We start from the raw sequence: 20975 nt of genomic DNA, 5'->3' as shown, positions 1-20975 counted from the left end.
CTGGGTGAAGACACTTTCAGGAAGGATGATATCACAGAAGTGAACCACAGTGAAATAAAGTATAATCACCAGATAAATTTCCAAGTAGGAGGCACATGTCAGTGCATGAAATCAAAGACGACAGACGTAAAACTGCTGACAGTATTGTTTTCACTTCTACCTCAAGATTTGTATGGGTGTCTACAGGAAACCAGGGGAAGAGGTGCGGCCGGGCGCGGTGGCTCATGCCTGTAATCCCAGCACTGTGGGAGGCCGAGGCGGGCGGATCACGAGGTCAGGAGATTAAGACCATCCTGGCAAACACGGTGAAACCCCGTCTCTACTAAAAAATACAAAAAATTAGCCAGATGTGGTGGCGGGTGCCTGTAGTCCCAGCTACTCAGGAAGCTGAGGCAGGAGAATGGCGTGAACCCAGGAGGCAGAGCTTGTAGTGAGCCAAGATTGTGCCACTGCACTCCAGCCTGGGCAACAGAGCGAGACTCCATCTCAAAAAAAGAAAAACAGAAAGAGAAGAGGTACTGAACATTGGAGATGGACTTAGTTTCCCCCTCCAGGCAATTCTTCTCCCCATGGTCTCTCACCGGTTTTTGCTTTATACATATATGTAATGCTATTTTTCAAATATATAAAGAGACTGTTGTGGCGAATTTTTAAAACCTGTAAATTTATCTAAAAATCCTACTGAAATCCAAATGTCTTTTGCCTTACATACACCATTAGATAATAAAAGCACAACTTCGACAATGTAAGGTCTGATTCTTTGGCGGAGAAAAGGGATTAAAGAGGTCCTCATCTTGAGAAACCACTGCTATATGCCATAGGTGTGTAATGACAGCCCTGCCTTGGTGATCCTCCAGGTTGGGCAGTGGCACCACATCCAGGTTATGTTGACTCTCAATTTACAGTGTACAGTGTACTTTTTTTTTGAAACGGAGTCTTGCTCTGTTGCCCAGGCTGGAGTGCAATGGTGCAAATCTTGGCTCACTGCAACCTCTGCCTCTCAGCTTATTCAAGCAATTCTCCTGCCTCAGCCTCCCGAGTAACTGGGATTATAGGTGCCTGCCACTGCGCCCAGCTACCTTTTGTATTTTTTTAGTACAGACGGGGTTTCACTGTGTTGGTCAGGCTGGTCTTGAACTCCTGACCTCAAGTGAGCCACCTGCCTCGGTCTCCCAAAGTGCTGGGACTATAGGTGTGAGCCACTGCACCTGGCCCAGTGTACTTTTTTGTTATTTGTTTATTGCTTTGGTTACTCTCCACAACAGCCCTCTAGGGTTACCCAATGCCTGAGTAATTCCATTCCTAGGTATATATCCAAGATATGTATACATATGTATACCGAAAGACATGTACAAGAATGTTCATAGCAGCACTATTTGTAATTGCCCCAAGCTGGAAACTATCCAAATGCCCATCAATTGTAGATTGGATAAATAAATTGTGGTATAGTGATACAAAGAGTACACAGCAACAAAAACGAAAAAGCTACTGAGAGGGAAAGATGTCCAAGGATTCCCAGCTGTTTCAGCTCTCAGCTGTTTGAGTCTTCCCAGACAGGTGAGTGAAGAAGCCTTAGAGATGATTCTAGACTGAACCACTATCTGACTGAAACAACATGAGAAACCCTGAGTGAGAACCGCCTAGCTGAGCCCAGTCAGGCCCCACACTCATGGGCACAACAAATTATTAGGACTATTTTAAGTCACTATTTTAGGGATTGATATTACACAGCAATAGATAACTGAAATATTGTTGAAGTGTTTAAAGAAAAAGGAAAATAGAATATATTAAATTTATAAATCTACTTTAAGATGTTTAAGAAAACCTAATAAACTAAGTTTGTAGAAGTTCCTCTAAAAACTATTGTTTAATACTAGGTTCATCAATAGAAAAAGAGATATAAGTTAAATGTCACAGTCTAAGGGAAAACGAGGTTTTAAAATTTCGACTTCCATAAATTTGAATCTTAATTGAAAAATAAAAAATAATCACCAGTGAAAAGCTGGATCTTTGACTCCACTGATCCTTTCAGACAATGCAAAGAAACGACATAGGGAAAGGAATTGAGTGATTTATTGAGTGCTTACTTGGTGCCACGCCATGTGCTAGGTGCTTACCTAAATCAACTCATCGGATCCTCACAACAACCCTGTGAGGTGGGTTTCATTACCCCCACTGTTTGCCGATGAGGCTCACAGAGGCCGTGCAACTTGCCCAAGATTCTGCAGCTGGTAAAGAATGGAATCTGCGCCTCTACACGTCCAATGCCTGCTCCTGAAGGAAGGCTTGCGAGGGTGAATTTCTCAAAGTCACTCAAGGTCCTTACTATAGCGACAGTGTTGGCACCTTCTGTGTCCTCTCTCACCTTGCCTGTGAGCCTTCCAGTGGGTGGGGAAAGAGGCGTGCCTATCAGTGGCCATTCTGTGAATACAGAAGAGAGCTGTGCCGGCCACAGAGAAGACAGTCCAATGATCCTTAAAGTTCAGGCGTGTGGGTTGGAGCCAAAGGGGCCTGTCCCCTGGATATAACTGGAGAGTAGCTCTGGAGAGGAATTCTAGAAGCTGTGGAAAGAGGAAGAGGGAGGATTTTAGCACTATGTCTCTGGACCGTTTGTCTAACTTCAAAGGGTTCTTTTCAATTTTTTTCTTTTCCTCTATCAATTCCCAGTGTTTTAGCTGTACTCACTGCCTGACATGAGAGGGGCAGGTGTACCTTTGAATCATTTCGTACTAGAATATTAGGGCAAGTCAGCTTTGAAGTTATCTAGCCCAATCCTCTCCTATTGTAGAGATCAAGAGATCAACATTTGTTGCTTCCTATGAACATTCTACAGAACTCTACTTCTTACCTAACCCTATCTAATTTAAAGAAAAAAACCAAAAGCCTGTATTGAATAATGGTAAGTTTCATAAGACTCCTGACTTTCATTTTTACCGAAAGATGGGTAGGAAAATGAGGCCTGTAAGGCAGAAGTGGAAACATGAGTTGGGAGCAGCCCCAGGCTGTTGTGATCCAGAGGGCAGGTGAGGACCTGCTGCCTCTAACTTACCTGGCTGACAATGGAACCTGTGGCAGGTAGAGGTGGCACAACCCTCTAGAGACCACTGTTCTGGCCGTGTCACTTTCAAGAGCAAGTTTTCTGTGCCAGGACTCTTTCCAGTAGTTCTGTGAGAAAAGTGCTGTTTGCTAGCACTGACAGCTACCAAATACCTTACAGCTGCTTCTGAGGGGAAGAGCCTGATGACTCTAATCTGCCTCCTCCCAAACAGATGAAGGAGAGCAGACTGCGGTGTGACTTCGTTATTCAGAGGCTAAGGGGCTAGCACATGTTTTCTTTAGGCCTCCACTTTTTGCTGTACCTTTTGTTGTCAGGGGATTCTGCCAGCTGCCACCTTCCCTGAAAAGCCAAACTGGGGGAAATAAGAGGGAAAATCATCTATCTCTGATAAAAGAAAGAGAAAGAGAGAGAGAGACTGCTAAATAATTGTACATACAACAGAATCTTTTTTTATTTTTATTTTATTTGTTTATTTTTTTTTTTTTTGAGACAGAGTCTCGCTCTGTCACCCAGGTTGGAGTGCTGTGGCCGGATCTCAGCTCACTGCAAGCTCCGCCTCCCGGGTTTCCGCCATTCTCCTGCCTCAGCCTCCCGAGTAGCCGGGACTACAGGCGCCGGCCCCTTGGCCGGGTTGTTTTTTTTTTTTTTTTTGTATTTTTTAGTAGAGACGGGGTTTCACCGTGTTAGCCAGGATGGTCTCGATCTCCTGACCTCGTGATCCGCCCGTCTTGGCCTCCCAAAGTGCTGGGATTACAGGCTTGAGCCACCGCGCCCGGCAGAATCTTAAAATACGCTACACATTTAACTAGTGCTTCACAGCTTAAAAACTGCCTTTATGTATTTTATCACAATCGCTCCTCACAGCAACGTGGTAAGGTAGACAGAGACATCTTGGTCCTGTCCTTCAGATGAGGAACCTGCTCTTGATGGCAGGTGAATGGCAAGGCTAGAGTCCAGATTTTAGAACCACAGAATCCTAGAGTTAGAAGGTACTCTAACAGCAATAATCCAAGGCATCCTTTCCCCAGAGCGTGAATCACCTTATAAAATCTCTGAGATTTCTTTTGGCCCCTGCTTGAACTCTTCCAGTGATGAGTAACTCTCACTACCCATGAACAATCCAGTATCAATACTAAGCTAAAATCCTTCTTGTAACTTTCAGCCATTCAATTTCTGCCCACAAAAACTACACCAAATTAAGTTCTAATTCACATTCTTTTTAAAATTTGAAGATATTACATTTGCCCTTTTCTTGCAGATTAAACATTTTCAGTTCTTTCAACTACTTATTATGTGATTACCTAGAACCATGCCTGAAATATATGGTAAATAGTAAGTGTTTATCGAATCATTTCTCTGGCGCTTGGTACTATGTCCTGATCCTCCTGTCGAGGGGCTCCTTCCCTTACCTCGAGCGTCCTCCATTTTGTAATCTGTTCATCATTTGTTTATTTAAATAATAGGGAGAAAAGAAACAGTACAGTTTTCGCTTTCCAGGCCACAGAGTTTTCAGAACAATGTGAAACAAAATTAAAATCCTCCAGATGTCAGACATCTTTCAATTTAGTCTGTGATAATGGATTCATTATTTCACTCAACAGACTACATCGGAGCTGCATTTCTAGAAGATAAATCCTTCATTCACTGAGCATCTCCTATAAGTAAGACACAGAATGGATTCCTGTGGAGAGTGGCCATAGAATTAAACAGAAAAATTCTAGTGAAGGCAGTGATAATTTGGGGTCTGACTGGAAGACCCTGCATGAATACATTATCCTGCAGCATAATTTTGACTGTTAAGAGAAGCAGCACCCATTTTTTTGTTCAATTTTGGGTACCACCAGACTAAAACACATATGTGTCTTCAACAAGGAGTTCAAGAGGAAACTTTGGCTATTTTCAGTTGGTCTTAATTTGGATTGGTGTGAGAGACAAGCGCTGGTATCAATGTAATGAGACTGTGTCACCCCTAATGATGCAGAATTCAGCCAGCTTCATGCCTCTCATATAAGTGCTGTGATGGGATGAATAGCAATGAGCTTAAAATTTTGATAACTAAAGAGCCAGGAAATAGATAGTGAATGGTGCCGTACTTTGTGAAAGAAACAACAGTAAATTGCTCCCAATCATAAGGGAATAGGCCTATCAGTTACAGTAATAACCTTACAGCAAGTTTGATGGTAAATAAGTAAAACCAAACATTCAAAACACAATTCCAGAAAAAGAACTGAGGCTAAATTATCCCATTATCACAGACTACATTGAAAACTGTCAGAAGTTTGGCTAATTTGATCATGTTTTCAAGTTGTTCTGAAAACCTCTATGGCCTAAAAAGTAAACAACATAATTTTCTTTTCTCTCTACTGCTTAAACAAAGAAACATGAAAAACCTATTCTCTCCATATTGCAAATGCCGGTATTTTAGAAAGTGAGCCTCAACAGCAGTTTTCTCACCTTGAGTTTTAGAAAAGGTTGAATTTGGAAAGAGGCATGTATGTATTAAGGGTTGAGGGCTTGGGGAGTGAGTTGTGATCTCCTCTCACATAAAATATCTGCACTGTAGCCCGGGCGCGGAGGCTCACGCCTGTAATCCCAGCACTTTGGGAGGCCGAGGCAGGCGGATCACCAGGTCAGGAGATGGAGACGGTGAAACCCTGTCTCTACCAAAAATACCAAAAACATTAGCCGGGCGTGGCGGCGGGCGCCTGTAGTCTCAGCTACTCCGGAGGCTGAGGCAGGAGAATGGCGTGAACCCGGAAGGCGAAGCTTACAGCGCCAGTGCGCTGCAGCCTGGGAGACAGAGCAAGACTGTCTCAAAAAAGAGAGAGAGAGAGAGAGAGAGAGAGAGACAGAGAGAGAGAGAGAGAGAGAGAGAAGGAAAATGAAAAAAAAAAATCTTCACTGCAATCACATGGTAAGTGATAGATTCTTCACAGCCACAGAATGGAGGGAACTTCTAGTGAAGCAAGACCCACCACCACAAGGGTGGGGGAGAGTCCCAAGGCGGCAGAGAAACTGTAGTGAAACACCGCAGAGAGCTCTTGCTGAAAGGCACTCAGATGTCCTGGGGCTCGTGTCTACTGAACTGCGGTCTGACTGCTCCTCTTTTCTTCCTTTGAAAAACTTATCCTTGCCTTCTCAGATAAATCCAAGAGGGTTCCTGGCGACAGCTGGTCCAACACGCTCAAACGAAGAAAGTAAGGTTTAGAGAGGTTGTATGGTTTGCAAAAAAGTCACGTATTTGATTAGTAGCAAAGCCAGACATAGAAGCCAGGACTTTGGATTCCCAGTCCTGGTCTCTTTCTCATTTACCGTGCTGTCTGCCTCCTGATGTTTGAAAAATATTCCTGAAGTTGGGGATTTTACACCTTCACTTGAATGGTTTTCTTTTCTTTTCTTTTTTTTTTTTTGAGACGGAGTCTCACTCTGTCGCCCAGGCTGGAGTGCAGTGGCCGGATCTCGGCTCACTGCAAGCTCTGCCTCTTGGGTTCACGCCATTCTCCTGCCTCAACTTCCTGAGTAGCTGGGACTACAGGCGCCCGCCACCACGCCCGGCTAATTTTTTTGTATTTTTAGTAGAGACGGGGTTTCACCGTGTTAGCCAGGATGGTCTTGATCTCCTGACCTCGTGAACCGCCCACCTCGGCCTCCCAAAGTGCTGAGATTACAGGCTTGAGCCACCGCGCCTGGCCGTATGGTTTTCTTTATAGGCAGAGGGAAAAGTACTGATCTTTGGAAGAGTTAGGATTAAAAACTAATAAGATGGGGGTACAGGGGTTTAGGAGGAAGAATACATAGAGCAAGGCAAAAAAAGTGGGAAAGAAAAAAGGAGGTAATAGGAGAGATAAATATATGAACAATAAAATGGAAGAAAACAAGAGACAACTGAAGAGGGAGAAATAAACTGAGAAGACGGAAGAAAACGGACACTTAAGAGCAGCAAACTGGCCAGGTAAGCTGGCTCATGCCTGTAATCCTAGCACTTTGGGAGACCAAGGCAGGAGGATCATTTGAGCCCAGGCGTTCGAGAACAACCTGGGCAACATGGGGAGACCTTGTCTCTACAAAAAACATTTCAAAATTAAACATTATCCAGGCACAGTGACATGTGCCTGTAATCCCTGTTACTTGGGAGGCTGAGGTGGGAGGATCACTTGAACTTTTGGAGGTAGAGGCTGCAGTGAGCTGACATCGTGCCACTGCGCTTCATCCTGAGTAACAGAGTGAGACCCTGTCTCAAGAAAGGAAAGGGAAAAAAAAAACAACAAAACAGCAAATGGAGACAATCAAGGAATCAAGGACTAAGAAGAAATTGGAGAAGAAAGAAGAGAAAAATAGAACCAAGGAAAGAGAAGAAAACCAGGAAGAACAACATGAGAAAACAGAGCTGCTGTGAGTCCAAGAGAGAGTGTATAGGTGGATGGGCAAGTTGGACCAAGAGGGATCCACAGGTCATGAGGAGCATGCGTGGATGCAGGATGAATGAGTAGGAAGGCGAACAGCTGCGCAGAGGGAAAGGAGTGATCAGAGCGGCCAATACACACTTGGAGGAACTCAACAAAGTGATCTGGAGTGTTAGACTGATCCTTGGAATTACCTCAGAATCAGCTGAACTATGGTTCTAAGGACGCTGGTAACACAGGAGATTGTAAATTCCATATCTACAAAACCAAATCTCTAACCTTTCATCAGTCACCTCCGGGCCCTCTTTCATCGTTTATATAACCTGTTTTTCAGAAGAGACAAACATTCATTCATTCATTTCATGTACTCTGGAGACCTTCCTCACTGGGCTAATTTCTCAGGTAATTTATTGGTGCTTTCTAAAGAACAGTGGGAAGCGCCTTCCAAATTGGAACAATGGGATTTTCCTCAGGAAATTCAGGCCTACATCATGGTTGGGTGGAGTTACAGAAAAAAACGTCACAGCATTGTGAGGGGGCCGGGGGAACACGAGAGCAATTTCCCAGAACCACTGGGCACAGACTTTCTTGTGGACTCTCTGGGGAGGGAAATTCTGTGAGGGAAATCCTGCACGCACCGTGAGGCCCTCCAGGATTTATACACATCCTACCTCCCACAGGTGTGGGTGACGGGAAAGCCAGGCTGCCATATACCTATCTGATCATAGTAACATTTATTCATAGCAGTATCGAGTCCTCTGTCTGTGTGATCAACAAACACATTCTTCACTGGGTGAGAGGAAAGCAAGATGAGGACATTTTCCTCCCCGAGCTATTAGCCCATAATCACAATTCTCTTTAAAATATGCAATTTTAATAGAGATGCCTGCCCAGTCTAGGCTAAATAACAACTGCTTTCCAGGACGGGCTCTATACCAGCAAAGACAAGCAATCGGAATTAGAACCCTGCCACATTCTTTTTCTTTTAAAATGCATGCCACAAATAAAAGCCCCTTTAACTCCAGCTGTGGCCTCAGCTATTAGAACAAACTTGCAAAAATGCTTAGCAATCTACCTTCCTGGCTCAACATATCAACCAGCCCACTTTCCAAAATGCAATCACAGTTAATAATGAATGAGTTTTTAAAATCCCTTCATGCCTTGCATGCACCCAGAGTGAGTTGCTATCTGCAAAGTTGGGTTAATGCCACTTTCTGTGAGTCCTCTAAGAGGAGATGTTCCACAAATGATTTTTTTTTTTTTTTTTTTTTTTTTTTTTTTTTTTGCCCTAACAAGCTGAGTTAAGGCCAGCCGTTGACAGGAATGTGCGGCAGCTGCCTTCTGAGTACTTACATAGGATCCTGAGCCGGTGGCTGTGCCCATGTTAGTTCTCCCTTCACCTCATGTACTCCCCATCACTCCTATAATCCATAAATGATTCTGATCCTGACACCTCCTCAAAATCCTCCAGCACCAGACTGGTGGAGTCCTCACCCAGGATGCCGCTGTCTGGCCTGGACAACCTGGCCCGGGAAGGAGGTGCAGGAAAGTTGGTGGCAGCTGGAGGGGGAGAACAAGGAGGTGTTTGCTGGAGAGAGGTTGGCGTGGCCTGAGGAGGGGATGCAGCTGGCTCACAGGCTTCCTCATCACCCTTCTCGGACTCTGGTCCTGCATCTGCAGCAGTGGGACCCAGGACATGGTAGAGGCTGGGAAGGCGGATGTCAAAGCGCAGCCCAAACTTAGCAAAGAGCTTGTCATTAAGAGTGTAGAGCTTCTCTGAGATGTCATAACCCAGCAGAGCCGAGAAGAGGCAGGAGATGTATCGCTCTTTGGTCAGAAGAAGATGGAGACTTTTCCGGGGCCAGGAAATGTAGCTACATGAGGTCTCAGCAGTCAGAGTGACCTGAGAGGGGTCAGAAGCAGACAGTAAAGGTTTAAACTAGAAAATGTGTCCATGCTGAGCACAGAGACCATACAGTCACTTGGAAAACAGCTGTACTTGTACTGAAGAAGCTGTGTGGGAGTACCCCTCTATGACCTTGCCTGGAGGAGGTCTAGTAGATGACTTTCACTTGTGTGCACTGATATGGGGGTGTCTAGTATCAGGAGCCCTGGGATCAGCCATTCACTCAGTCACCCATCACTTCCTGGAGCCTCAGGTTCCTCACCCATTTTCCTCAGCTCCAATTCTGTGGTTCCATGGCTAGTGGTACTAGTGACTGCAGAAGGTTCTGAGTCTTATGATTTTGAGATAGAGAAAGAAAGGGCCTTCTGGTGCTCTGAAGAGTGGTTGAAATGCTGACAACTATTCATGTTAAGACTGAGGAAGGATAAAATATTGGGGTAGGGACACAAAAAGAGCTGGAAAGTTCAGTTTGAGAAAAAGCTTCTGATGAGGTATGCCAAGCTACATCATGTGGACGAAGCATGGGCCTGGGATTTGGGTCCGTGAAATTGCTCTTAACTTGGCCACTTCAAGTAACCAAAAGGATCTGATGACTGAAATCAGAAAAAAGGGCGTAGAGGAAGACAAACTCTAAAGGACAGAAAATCAAAGGGCACCCCATTCTCCATTTGTTTATTCCTCTAGGAATTTCTGAGCACTCACTATGTGCCCATGATGCAAAGCTAAATTACGTTTGCATGGGAAATAAACAATAACGTGTGCCTGGCATGCAGCAGATGCGTGATAAATCCTTGTTACAATAATGATGAGTGGTAAAGCTGGGGTTAAAATGGAAACATGCTTAGGACAGTGCAGGAAAAGGGTGCAGAATCACACAATTTTTAATAATCTAATTGACCCTAATACTTTGGGCTGGCAGAGTTCATGATGTATTTTTGTGGATAGAGACAGTGGAAATGATGATAATGATGTTAGCAGCTAACATTTGTCAAGAGGTGCCAGGCATTGTGTTAAGTAGTTTATATGAATTGTCAAATTGAAGGTAGGGTAGCTTTCCAAACATTCTTTATTAGAGATTATATATAATCCTTTTCATTCCTGCATTGCCTACCAGATTTCCCACTAACCTCCTCTTCCTTCCTTTCTGCTATACCCCTCCCCCACATCCTTTATTCATTTCCTCCTCTCAACTTTTCCCCACTAATTGTTAGCACTGCAATCAGGATGTAAACTACGTTATCGAGGCCAGAAGTGGTTTCATGTTTCAACTTTACCTCTATCAGTTGTATGATGTCAGATAAATTACTTAATCTCTCTTGCCTCATGAGAAATAATTCTGAAAATAATACAATCTGTCCATGACTAATAGTTCAGCAAATAGTTGTCACAATCTGCCATAGCCTATACCTTAGATGTACTTATGAACAATTCCCAAACAAGAAATGAGTACCAAATATGAAGCAGGTGTGTTTGAGCAAGAGCTAAGCTGAATGTAAATAATGTCCTTAAAGCCAACACAAAGACTGTGAACCTTCTGAGAAATATGCTGTTACTTCTTCCATCTTAAAATAAAACAAAATTGTACAAATAAAAATTCTTTTTCTTGACCTCATTTCCCTGACTAGCTATCACTCCACTAATTTGCTTCCCTTTTTAGCAAAGCTCATAAAGAAAAAAAAAACCTGTTTATACTTACTGTCTCCAATTCCTCTCTTCTCACTCTCTTAAACCGATAAGACTTTGTCCCTAGCAGTCCACAAAGACTGTTCCTGTTAAGGTCACCAATGACCTCTAAGCTGCTGAGTCTGATGGTCACTTTTCATGGCATCCATCAATTTCCCCCTCCTCTTTAATACACCTTCTTTTCTTGGTTGCCAGGATGCCATACACTCCTGGTCCAATCTCATGATTGTTCCTTTTCAAGTTCCTTTGCTGCTTTCTCCTTTTCTCTCCAACTCCTTACCACTAAAGTATCCCAGGACTCCCCTCTTGAACCATTCCCTCTTCCATCCACACTCACTCACTTGGTGAGCTCATCCTATCCAATGGCTTTAAATATCATCTGTATACAACCAACTCCCAAATTTATATCTCAGGCCCAGATCTCATTCCTGAATTCCAGACTTAAATATCCAGTTGCCTATGTAGTATCTCCATCCAAATGTCCACAGATCATCAAACACTGAACTTCCTAGTCCCCCGAAAGCAGCTGTACCTGCAGCTTTCTTTATCTCAGATGACAGCAACACCACCCGTCCAGTAGCTCAGGCCAAAAGCCTTAGAGTCTTCCTTGATCTTCTCTTTCTCTCACATACTATATCCAACCCTTTAGAAAATCCTTTTGGCTGTATCAAGACAATATATGCTATGGCCCTACATAATCTTGCTACCTCATCACCTCTCCAACTTTCTGTCCTGCTATTGCCTCCCCTTCCTCTCTCCATTCCAGGTCCACTGTCCTCCTTTCTGTGAGTCAAACACCACTGGCCCCACCTCAGGGCCTTTGCACTGGCTCTTTCCTCTGTCTGATATGCTTTTCCCAGATATTCACAGACCTCACCTGTCACCTCTCTCAGGTTTTTGCTCAAATGTTACCTGCTTAACAAGGATTTCCATGACCACCCTATTTAAAATTGCAACCATATCTCCCTTATACTACTCTAGGGTTTCTTTTTTTTAAACTAGCAGTTATTGTCCTCTAACATATTATATAATTTACTTATTCATTATGCCTATGGCTTTTTGACTCCCTTATGAGAATGTAAATTTCATGAGGGGAGGGATCTTCATCTGTTCTGTTCACTGATATATTTCAAGCCCTTTTAACAGTGCCTGGTACATACTAAGTTTTCAATAAATATAACTGAAGTGAATAAACGAATCAAGGGAAGACAGCCAATGTTGTATATTGCAAAACAACCTAATGTCACTTTCCTCCCCTCCTCTCCCCACTGGAGACGAAGTCTTGCTCTGTCACCCAGGCTGGAATACAGTGGCGTGATCTCGGCTCACTGCAATCTCCAGTTCCTGGGTTCAAGCAATTCTCCTGCCTCAGCCTCTCAAGTAGCTGGGATTATAGGCACCTGCCACTGTGCCTGGCTGATTTTTGTATTTTTAGTAGAGATGGGGTTTCACCATGTTGGCCAGGATGGTTGAATGAAGTAAATGAGATAACCTATGTAAATAGGACTTAAGTCCAGTAAGATAGGATGCAAATTAGAAAAACAGTGATGGTGTCTGTGTGATCCCTCCTGTGCTGTGTTCTCGGTGACTAATGAGTGTCACAGTGCTGAACACACAATGCATTCTGACTTAATTGAATTGTTGAGAGGTGTGGTGGAATGCTGATTGATTTGTATTAAGTACAATGTGAATTGTAATTTAGGCTGTCACTGTGGATTGCTCTCAGTCAACAAAGACTATGTAATTGCAAAAGGCAAGGACAGGATGAACTCTAACTTAAGATAACACTTGACATTTGCAAAGAGGAAATGGGACTTTACACAGCCAATAGCAAATGTGTGACTCTCATTGCTCCCAAAGGAGGTGCACACTAAAAATATAAATGGGAGGAATATGACCGCACCTACATTCCAGGCTGAGAGGCCATGTGGGGTTACAGCCCTTCCTCTTGAGCGTAACTTAGGGGAGGACACCCGGCTTACCTACCACCTGTTCCTCCGTGTCAGTGTCAGAAAGAGCCCCGGTCCAGCTGGCTCACGTCCTGACTCAGCCCTCCTAGAGGTTCTCATGTGCCTGAGAGAGTTCCTGAAGAAGGTTTCTGGGCTAGTTAGAGAGGGTGTGTGGAGGGAGGTCAGGGTAGGAACATGATGGAAGTGGATCTGCGGCTGTGTGCCCTGGCAGTGGGATCAGGACTGCCTCTCAGGCTCCATTATTATCACAGAGCTAAGTGTCAGGGTGGGGGCGGAAGCAGGCCCTGCCAGGTAGCAATGCCTGTGTGTGTCTGTTCCGGGGTTGGCTCATATGTTGGTTTGAGGGACTCCCTGATAAAAGTAGTAGGAGACACATGGAACCCAGTGTTTCCAGTTCCAGCAAACTATCCAGGCAGGGGAGTCCTTAAAGGGGTGAGTGAGTGTGTGCGCATGTGTGTGCATGCGTGTGCGCGTGTGTGTGTGTGTGTGTGTGTGTGTAAACAGCACTCCTCTGGTGACCCTCCCATTTTAATAAAGAACAGAAATGGTAGATCCAGGCAACTTGGCTTTGTCACTTTCTAGCTGAAGACCCTGGGCAAATTACTTGATGTTTTTGGGCATTAGTTTCCTCAGTTGTTAAATGGGGTAATAATCATATTCAACCCATAGAGTTGTTGTGAGAACCAATGAGGCAATATGATATGTAGTGCCTGCCACATGCTAGCCATTCAATAAGTGAGAGCTAAAGAGAAAGTGACCAAAGCCTGAGGGATTGGCAGAGATAAGAAGAGTAGGGGCCAGGCAGCCAGGCACCTGCATTGAAGCATGTATGTGAATGCCCCATGGAGTCCTCTGGGACATCAGCTGCCCAGTGGCAAACCAGTTCAGCAATTTTTTTTTTTTTTTTTGAGACAGAGTCTTGTTCTGTCACCCAGGTTGGAGTGCAGTGGTGAAATCTCAGCTCACTGCAAGCTCCGCCTCCCGGGTTCACGCCATTCTCCTGCCTCAGCCTCCCGAGTAGCTGGGACTACAGGCACCCACCACCAAGCCCAGCTATTTTTTTTTATTTTTAGTAGAGATGGGGTTTTATTGTGTTAGCCAGGATGGTCTCGATCTCCTGACCTCGTGATCCTCCCGTCTCAGCCTCCCAAAGTGCTGGGATTACAGGTGTGAGCCACCACGCCCAGCCAGCAATTCTTTACTGAACAGCTGCTGTGCTCCAGGTACTTTCCTTTAGAGTCTGGGAACAGAGAAGGAAAAGCCTAGATTTTTACTTCAAGGAGTTCACGGTACAGAAGACAGAAAGGAGACCAGATTATTAGAACAGAGAGCAAGATGTGCACCAGTTAGCATAAGTAAAAGGACTAGAACAGGCACCCCGGAGCGCTAGGCTGTGGGGTGGATGTTGGTGAGGTCAATTCGGGCAGTTTTCACAGAGGAAGTGAGGTGCCGTGGTCTCATCTAGAAAGGGAAATGCATTTCAGAGGGGAGAGTAGGGGCCAAGGCACAGAGATGCAAAACAATGTGGTGTGTTTAGGTAAGGACTAGTGGTTCAGCATGGCTAGTATGAGCAAAAAATATGAAGGAGGGAGAGCTGGGAATGTGGCTAGAGAGCACTAAAAGGGTTAAGTTACCCTGTAAGGAGTGTGGGTTTTTATCTTGTGGCACTAGGGTCTTCCAGAAGAGTTTAAGCATTCAAGTAACATGGTCTACCCAGGGGCCAGTATCTTCCTACCCTGCCTCACCTATGGCTAGGAGCCCAGGAACTCTTTTCACAGAGGAAGAGTGCCCCGGCCTGTAGCTTTACACTGGCAGTGGTGCAAAGGGCAGATGTGAGAGGGGAAACATGGAGGCACGGATACTGCTGGGCTACAGCGGGACGGGGTGAGGCGGTGCTGCCACGGGGCTCCCTGTTACCTGGAACACCCCCTCCTCAGAAGGCTGTAGTGATTCCCACTCAGGAGAGTCCATGAACTGGTATGGAAAGATGTAGTGCAGAAACTGCCCATCCTGGCTCACACGAACCCTGGCAAGGGAAGAGAAGAGATCATGTGGGAAAAGGAAAATGGCTCTCCAAGTCATCTATTCTGAAGTTAGGTGTCGCTGATTAACATGAATCTTCCTGTAGAAATACTTTGCCTAAAGCATGGCAAAACCCAAAGCTAGACTAGCCAGCCTAGTTACTGCATGCAAATAGTTCAGAAATGGAACCCATTGAGACTTCCTGAACCCTCATTTTCCTCCTCCTTCTCCTTACTGGTGGTTCTCAATTTCAGGCTGCAGAGTAGAAGCCCCAGGGAAGCTTTTAAAAAAGCACCTAGGCTTGGGCCTTATCCCAGAGCAATGAAACAAGAATCTCTCTAGGTAGGATCTGGATATTATTAGTATTTACATCTCCCCAGTGATTCTAATGTGTAGCCAGGATGGAAACTACTGCTCAAGAACTCTGCTGCTGGCCCGGTGTAGTGGCTCACACCTGTAATCCCAGCACTTTGGGAGGCCGAGGCAGGTGGATCACCTGAGGTCAGGAGTTCGAGACCAGCCTGGCCAAGATGGTGAAACCCCATCTCTACTAAAAGTACAAAAATTAGCCAGGCATGGTGGTGAGTGTCTGCAATCCCAGCTACTTAGGAGGCTGAGGCAGGAGAATCACTTGAACTCGGGGGCAGAGGTGGCAGTGAGCCGAGATCACACCACTGCACTCCAGCCTGGGCAAAAGAACAAAATTCTGTCTCAAAAAAAGAGAAAAGAACGCTGCTGCCTATTTAAGTTTACATTTACACTAATTAAAATTAAATAAAATTAAAAATTCAGTTCCTTACCTAATTACATTATAGGTGCTCAACAGCCACATATGGCCTGTGACTACCATGTTGTACAACACAGATCTAGAACATTTCCGTCATCACAGAAAGCTCTGTTGGATGCCACTGCCCCACAGATTCTCCTTTCTTCCTTCCCATTAGCTACGTGAAGATCCATGCTTACATTTAACCACTTTGTAGACTTTGAAGGAAGTGGCAAGTCCAGTATATGCCAGACTCGGCTAGACACTTTACCAGTGTTCTCTTATATAATGTTCACAACACCTCAAGGTAGATTATTCTTTTCTGTATTTTATAGCTAAGGAAACTGGTGCTCAGAAGGGTTGAGTGGCGAGCTTAAGTTTACATAGCAATCAAGTGGCAGAACCAAAATTCTATGTTCTTGGCACAACACCGTGTTGCCACCCTATTACTAGAGCTTTGGGTAGATGGTAGTGGACTCTCCCAGCATGACCCCTTCCCTGACCTCTCTAACCACAGGGGACAATAATAGCTTGTTTCTTTAGACAATGAGATCCTACGCACCCTATCCAGTTGATGGTCCTAGGGTGAACACCTAACTCAAGCTGAGCCAATCAAACTCCTTCCCTGCGAATTTGGAAATGGAATTGAATGTAAATCATGCCTTGGATGGGGACAATTATCAGACATTAACAAAACTAACATACTCCTCCCTGAAGGAACTAAAAAAAATTTTTTTTTGACACATAACTCAGACTTTGAAGAGCATGGGTCCCAACTGGCTATAGAGAAAATAGACTTGAAATCACATAAAATGTCCTAGTAGGACACGTTCTTGTTTCTAGTACTACCTGAGGCTCAGGTGCATGTCTTTCCTTGAGTTTCATGAGAAATCCTTGTATCTTTTTAAATAAAGACCTTTCCACCCCCCACACCCTTCTGCTGGCTAGAGTGGGTTTCTGTCTGCAGCCAGAAATCCTAATTAATATATTCACTTTAATTTTATGAATATTCTTATTCCACACTACCAACAGGTTAAACAATTGCTCTTGACTGGCCCATGACCCCAGGCTTGGTTTCACAACTTAAGGGGTTAGGAGCCTTACTATTGCTGCTTGCTGCCTTTGTACGCTTGTGGCTGTATGACGATGCCTGAGGACAGGGAATGTATTTCAGATGTGATGCCACATCTGGAAAAAGATTAGAATCCAGTATGGGCTTTATCCTTCCCTCTCAACCACTGCCCAGAAAACTTAAGAGTTCCATCTTTAACCTCTCTTCTAAAGTGAGTAATATCGGACAATGGGGTGCCTCTATTAGGCAAAGGGGGAAGATGAAAAAGATCTCTAAGGTACACCTTGCTCATTTGGTGGAGATATCCCTCCATTATTTCTGGAGATTTATTGGCTAAACAGACATTCATGGAGCATCTCCCATGTTCCTGGAGATCTGGGAATGCAGAGATGGATACAATCTGGTCTTTGTCTTTGAGGATTTCACAATTTAGTGGAAGTCACAGGCACATAAATAACTGACTGTAAGTCAATGTGATAGGTGCTATTGTGGAACAGTAACAAAGGAGGGAGAGAGATTGGTTCTCTTCGGGCAGCAGACTTCTTGAAGGAGATGACAGTTGAACTGAATTTTGAGGGATGCAAAGGGTATTGAGAAGCAGATAAACATGGGGATGAACAAAGACCTGGGAAATCCAGTGTGGCAGTCTGTTCTCCAGTAGCTGCTTTCTTCTCTTCCTTAATGGTGCTAGATTTTAACTGGACACATGACGGCAGAGCAAAAATCAACATTTCTCTACTTCCCTGACTGCTAGGCATAGGCATGTGATAAGTCCTGGCCAATGGGATATCAGCACTCCTGAGCCTTCCTTTTAATGAATGCCTAGGTATATATGCGTGTGTACAAATCACCAAAGATCATGACCAATTAAAAAACGATTGCACTTATTATCTGACAACCTAAAACTGGAAGACAGGAACACTCTGAATAAATATGTGTGGAAGGGGGAAAACAAGGAAAGAAGGAAACAAGAAAGGAAGGATGAATAAATCAACAAAGGAAACCAAGGAACAAACACACTTGTGTCACAATAAAAGGGGATCAAAACCTCAGTGAAAAGCTTCCCTAGGAAAGGAAGACAGCAGAAGAGAATGGTGCTGCTGCAGCACCTGTCAGATCCTTAGGCGATTTCAGCCACCCAGGCAAGCCACCAAAGAGTGATGACTATAGAGTGTAGATAGTGTCTAATGGTCTTCATGGCTCGCTGAAGCCATTTTAATTGGAATGCTGTGCGCTTTATCATCTGTCTCTTCTTCCTTCTTGATCTACTGGATGATGGATGATCTTCTCCTATATGAATAGCTTAGATAGTTAGTTGCCTGCTCAGGGGGTTGTATATATGGAAGTTTGTGTTTTGAATTTTATATGAGAGAAATTGTCTAAGTTAAGCTCTGCTTAACAGGGAGACAGACTTTGAGGAAGTCACTTTGCCTCTCTGAGTTTTGAAAGAGATTGGTTTAGATTGGTTTCCTTTATTAAAATAAAACAAAATGACTTCTGAAGTTTGAGTGAAGGACTCTAGAGAACAGTGTGCATGTGAGATCGGGAAGTCTGCACAAGAGTCCCCACCTCCTGGCACAAAGTTCTTGTCTGCTGCTTTGAGATGTTTGCTCCCTTACTGCAACCAGCCCAGGGTTCAGCGATTCTCCTTTAAAACTAGAGCCCAGTCATAGACTAGAAGCCTTTTCCCCTATGTCCAGCTCAGCAAAGCTGAGCCAGGGTGACATTGAAAGATAACAAAACTCTTACTCAAAACCTTGAAAGGCAAGAAAAAAAATCAAAATTGTCTAATTTCTGACTCGGCCTTTTGATGCTAAGTATACCAGGAAAAGCTACACCAAGGGCAAGCCCCCCTCTCCCCTTCACTGGGAAGTGATCTTATACAAGTCCACAGTAAATCTGTCCTACCTGAACTCTACAGTAACCCTACATGCTTCCAGCAAATGAGCACCCTACACTGGAGGAAGCACTTCTGCTGGTCTCAATTTCCTCCTTTGAACAGACGAGTTACAACGTCATGGGTCTCATGAATGAGCAAGTTCCCTAAATTGTCTTTAAGCATGGAACTCTAGGTGCAAACATTTTGGCAATAGTTATATGTATTTGTATTTACACTTATATTTGTTTAGAAATAATCACATTGGTTTACACTATCAGTTCACCAATAAATGAAATGAAATGTACCCCCACAAAATGTCTCCCCTCATAGTTCATTCAACCCAGGACCTCTGAGTTCAAACAAAATCAAAACATATATACATGATATTTCAGGTTCTATAAATGAATACATAAACGTGTATTATTACTATTAGTGGTAGTTGTAGTACAATTAGCATCATTGTCAAACGTTTTTCCCCCATTGTGTGGTTGGCAGTATTATCTGGATTCGATTTGTTTTTTCTTGGAACTGGAGCCTTCTAATTGCCATCTTACCTTTTCTACCACATTCTCCTGGTCTCAAGAAAGCTGGTGGAGTGGGGGTTGTGGGGCTCAAGAGCCACTAGGGCAGTATCAAAAAAATCCACAATTACCTACTAAGTGTGTAGCACAGAGCCCCGTGATATTTTCTCAGAAGATATCCGTGCCCAACATTCACATCCAGGTTGACTGGGCATACACTGATCCTGACTAAGACCATCTCTGCCCATATCCGACTGGCAGCCTTCTCCAAAAGAGGCGGTGCTTCCACACAAGCCTTAATGAGATCAGCATAAGCATCACTTCTCTTCTCCCATTGTTAGGCCCTCAGATTTACAGTACTGTACTTGACTTCTTAGTTTGCAAGAGCCTCAATAGAACAACTGGAAATGGAAAGGTGGGCAAGGGGTATTCACTCTCCCTACCTGGCTGCATACAGGTACCCTAAACACAAGTGGGGCTGTTTCCTCGATGCCTTGGCAGGGAACAGGGATTATGAGAACCACCCCCCTTCCCTGATCTCCCATTTCTAGCATTGTTCCCTGAATATAGTTGGTACTTAGCAAATGTTGAATTTGAATAAGGAACAGATTAACCTTACTGAAATGTTAGTTTTTCAAAGCTTACAGAGATACTGCTGCAGCTTAGGCATGACACACTGATATGTGTGTGGTGGTGGTAGAGGGGTTCTTTAAGGCCCAGGCGCAAGACACACACACTGCACACCTTCCAGCAGCAAGGGCACACACAACCATTCTTGCCAACCAAGATGCCTTACCAACTGGTTTCTTCTTGGAAAATGCCAAGAAAGAGGAAGCAACCCCACTCTTAGAAAAATCTATTTTGGTTTGTTTGACTTGTCACATCCTTCCCTCAATGGAATGGGACATGAAATGGAAAGGGACACACTAGGAAATGAGAAGTGTGGGCGGGGGAAAGAAATTCTGGGCAATGGACAGAGTAGCTTACCGGCCAGAGAGCAGCAGGGACAGGCGGTTGATGGGTGTCTCACCCTCCACGGCATAGGTCTGTTCAGTGGCCAGAGTTAAGACCTGCTTCTCGCAGCAGTGAACAATCTCCTTGTATGTCTGTAGGGGCACCTGCAGGGGCAGGCACAGCGTCTTGTAGAGGAGGTCAAACTCCTCAGCGAGGGTGTCCTCACGCAGGCGGTATACCAGGTGTGCCAGCTGGAGCAGGCAGACCACAGCTAGCAGGAAACTCCAAAGAACAATGTCCAGGCCACAGGCACTGAACCAGCCCCACAGCACACAGCACAGGTAACCTGCACTCAGGAAGCCAAAAAAATAGAAGCATCCATACACCCCACTGCCCCCCATGAAGCCCAGGAGTAAGAGGCAGTTGGCTAAATGGTAGACAGCCCCTTCCACATCCTGCTTCCAGCTAATGCACGCTGAAGCCTGCAAGAGAAGCTGGCCTGCTCTGCTGCTGTTGGCGCTCATCTTTGGGGCCTCTCAAAGCCTCACTGGGCTCTAATACGTCCTCACATAGGAAATTCAGAAAATGAATGAATCCGTCCGTTCAGGGTTCTTCTCACCTCCAGCTTCTCGCCACCAACTCCGCCTTTCCTAGAAGGAATGCTTCCAGTGGCTTTGGGAAGGAGTGATGGAACATAGTATACTTCATGGAGAATTTAAAAATCTCTCTCTCTCTCTCTCT

General features: G+C 44.5%; 1 protein-coding gene across 1 annotated transcript in view; it reads right to left on the bottom strand.

Moving 5' to 3' along the window:
* Positions 1-2475: 2475 nt before the first annotated feature.
* Positions 2476-20975, bottom strand: part of POPDC2 (popeye domain containing 2) — an 18941-nt gene continuing 441 nt past the window's right edge. The window contains exons 2-6 of the mRNA XM_011987174.1: positions 20268-20973; positions 14938-15046; positions 8956-9364; positions 3360-3442; positions 2476-2561 (exon numbers count right to left, since the gene is read on the bottom strand). Of these exons, the coding sequence (XP_011842564.1) occupies positions 3369-3442; positions 8956-9364; positions 14938-15046; positions 20268-20758 (1083 nt within the window). The 5' untranslated portion in view covers positions 20759-20973 and the 3' untranslated portion in view covers positions 2476-2561; positions 3360-3368. The remainder of the gene's footprint in view (positions 2562-3359; positions 3443-8955; positions 9365-14937; positions 15047-20267; positions 20974-20975) is intronic.

Source organism: Mandrillus leucophaeus, unplaced genomic scaffold (assembly GCF_000951045.1).
Source record: "Mandrillus leucophaeus isolate KB7577 unplaced genomic scaffold, Mleu.le_1.0 Scaffold302, whole genome shotgun sequence".
Taxonomy (NCBI): Eukaryota; Metazoa; Chordata; class Mammalia; order Primates; family Cercopithecidae; genus Mandrillus; species Mandrillus leucophaeus.
The sequence above is the reverse complement of the archived record's forward strand: the minus strand, read 5'-3'. Positions and strand labels throughout refer to the sequence as shown.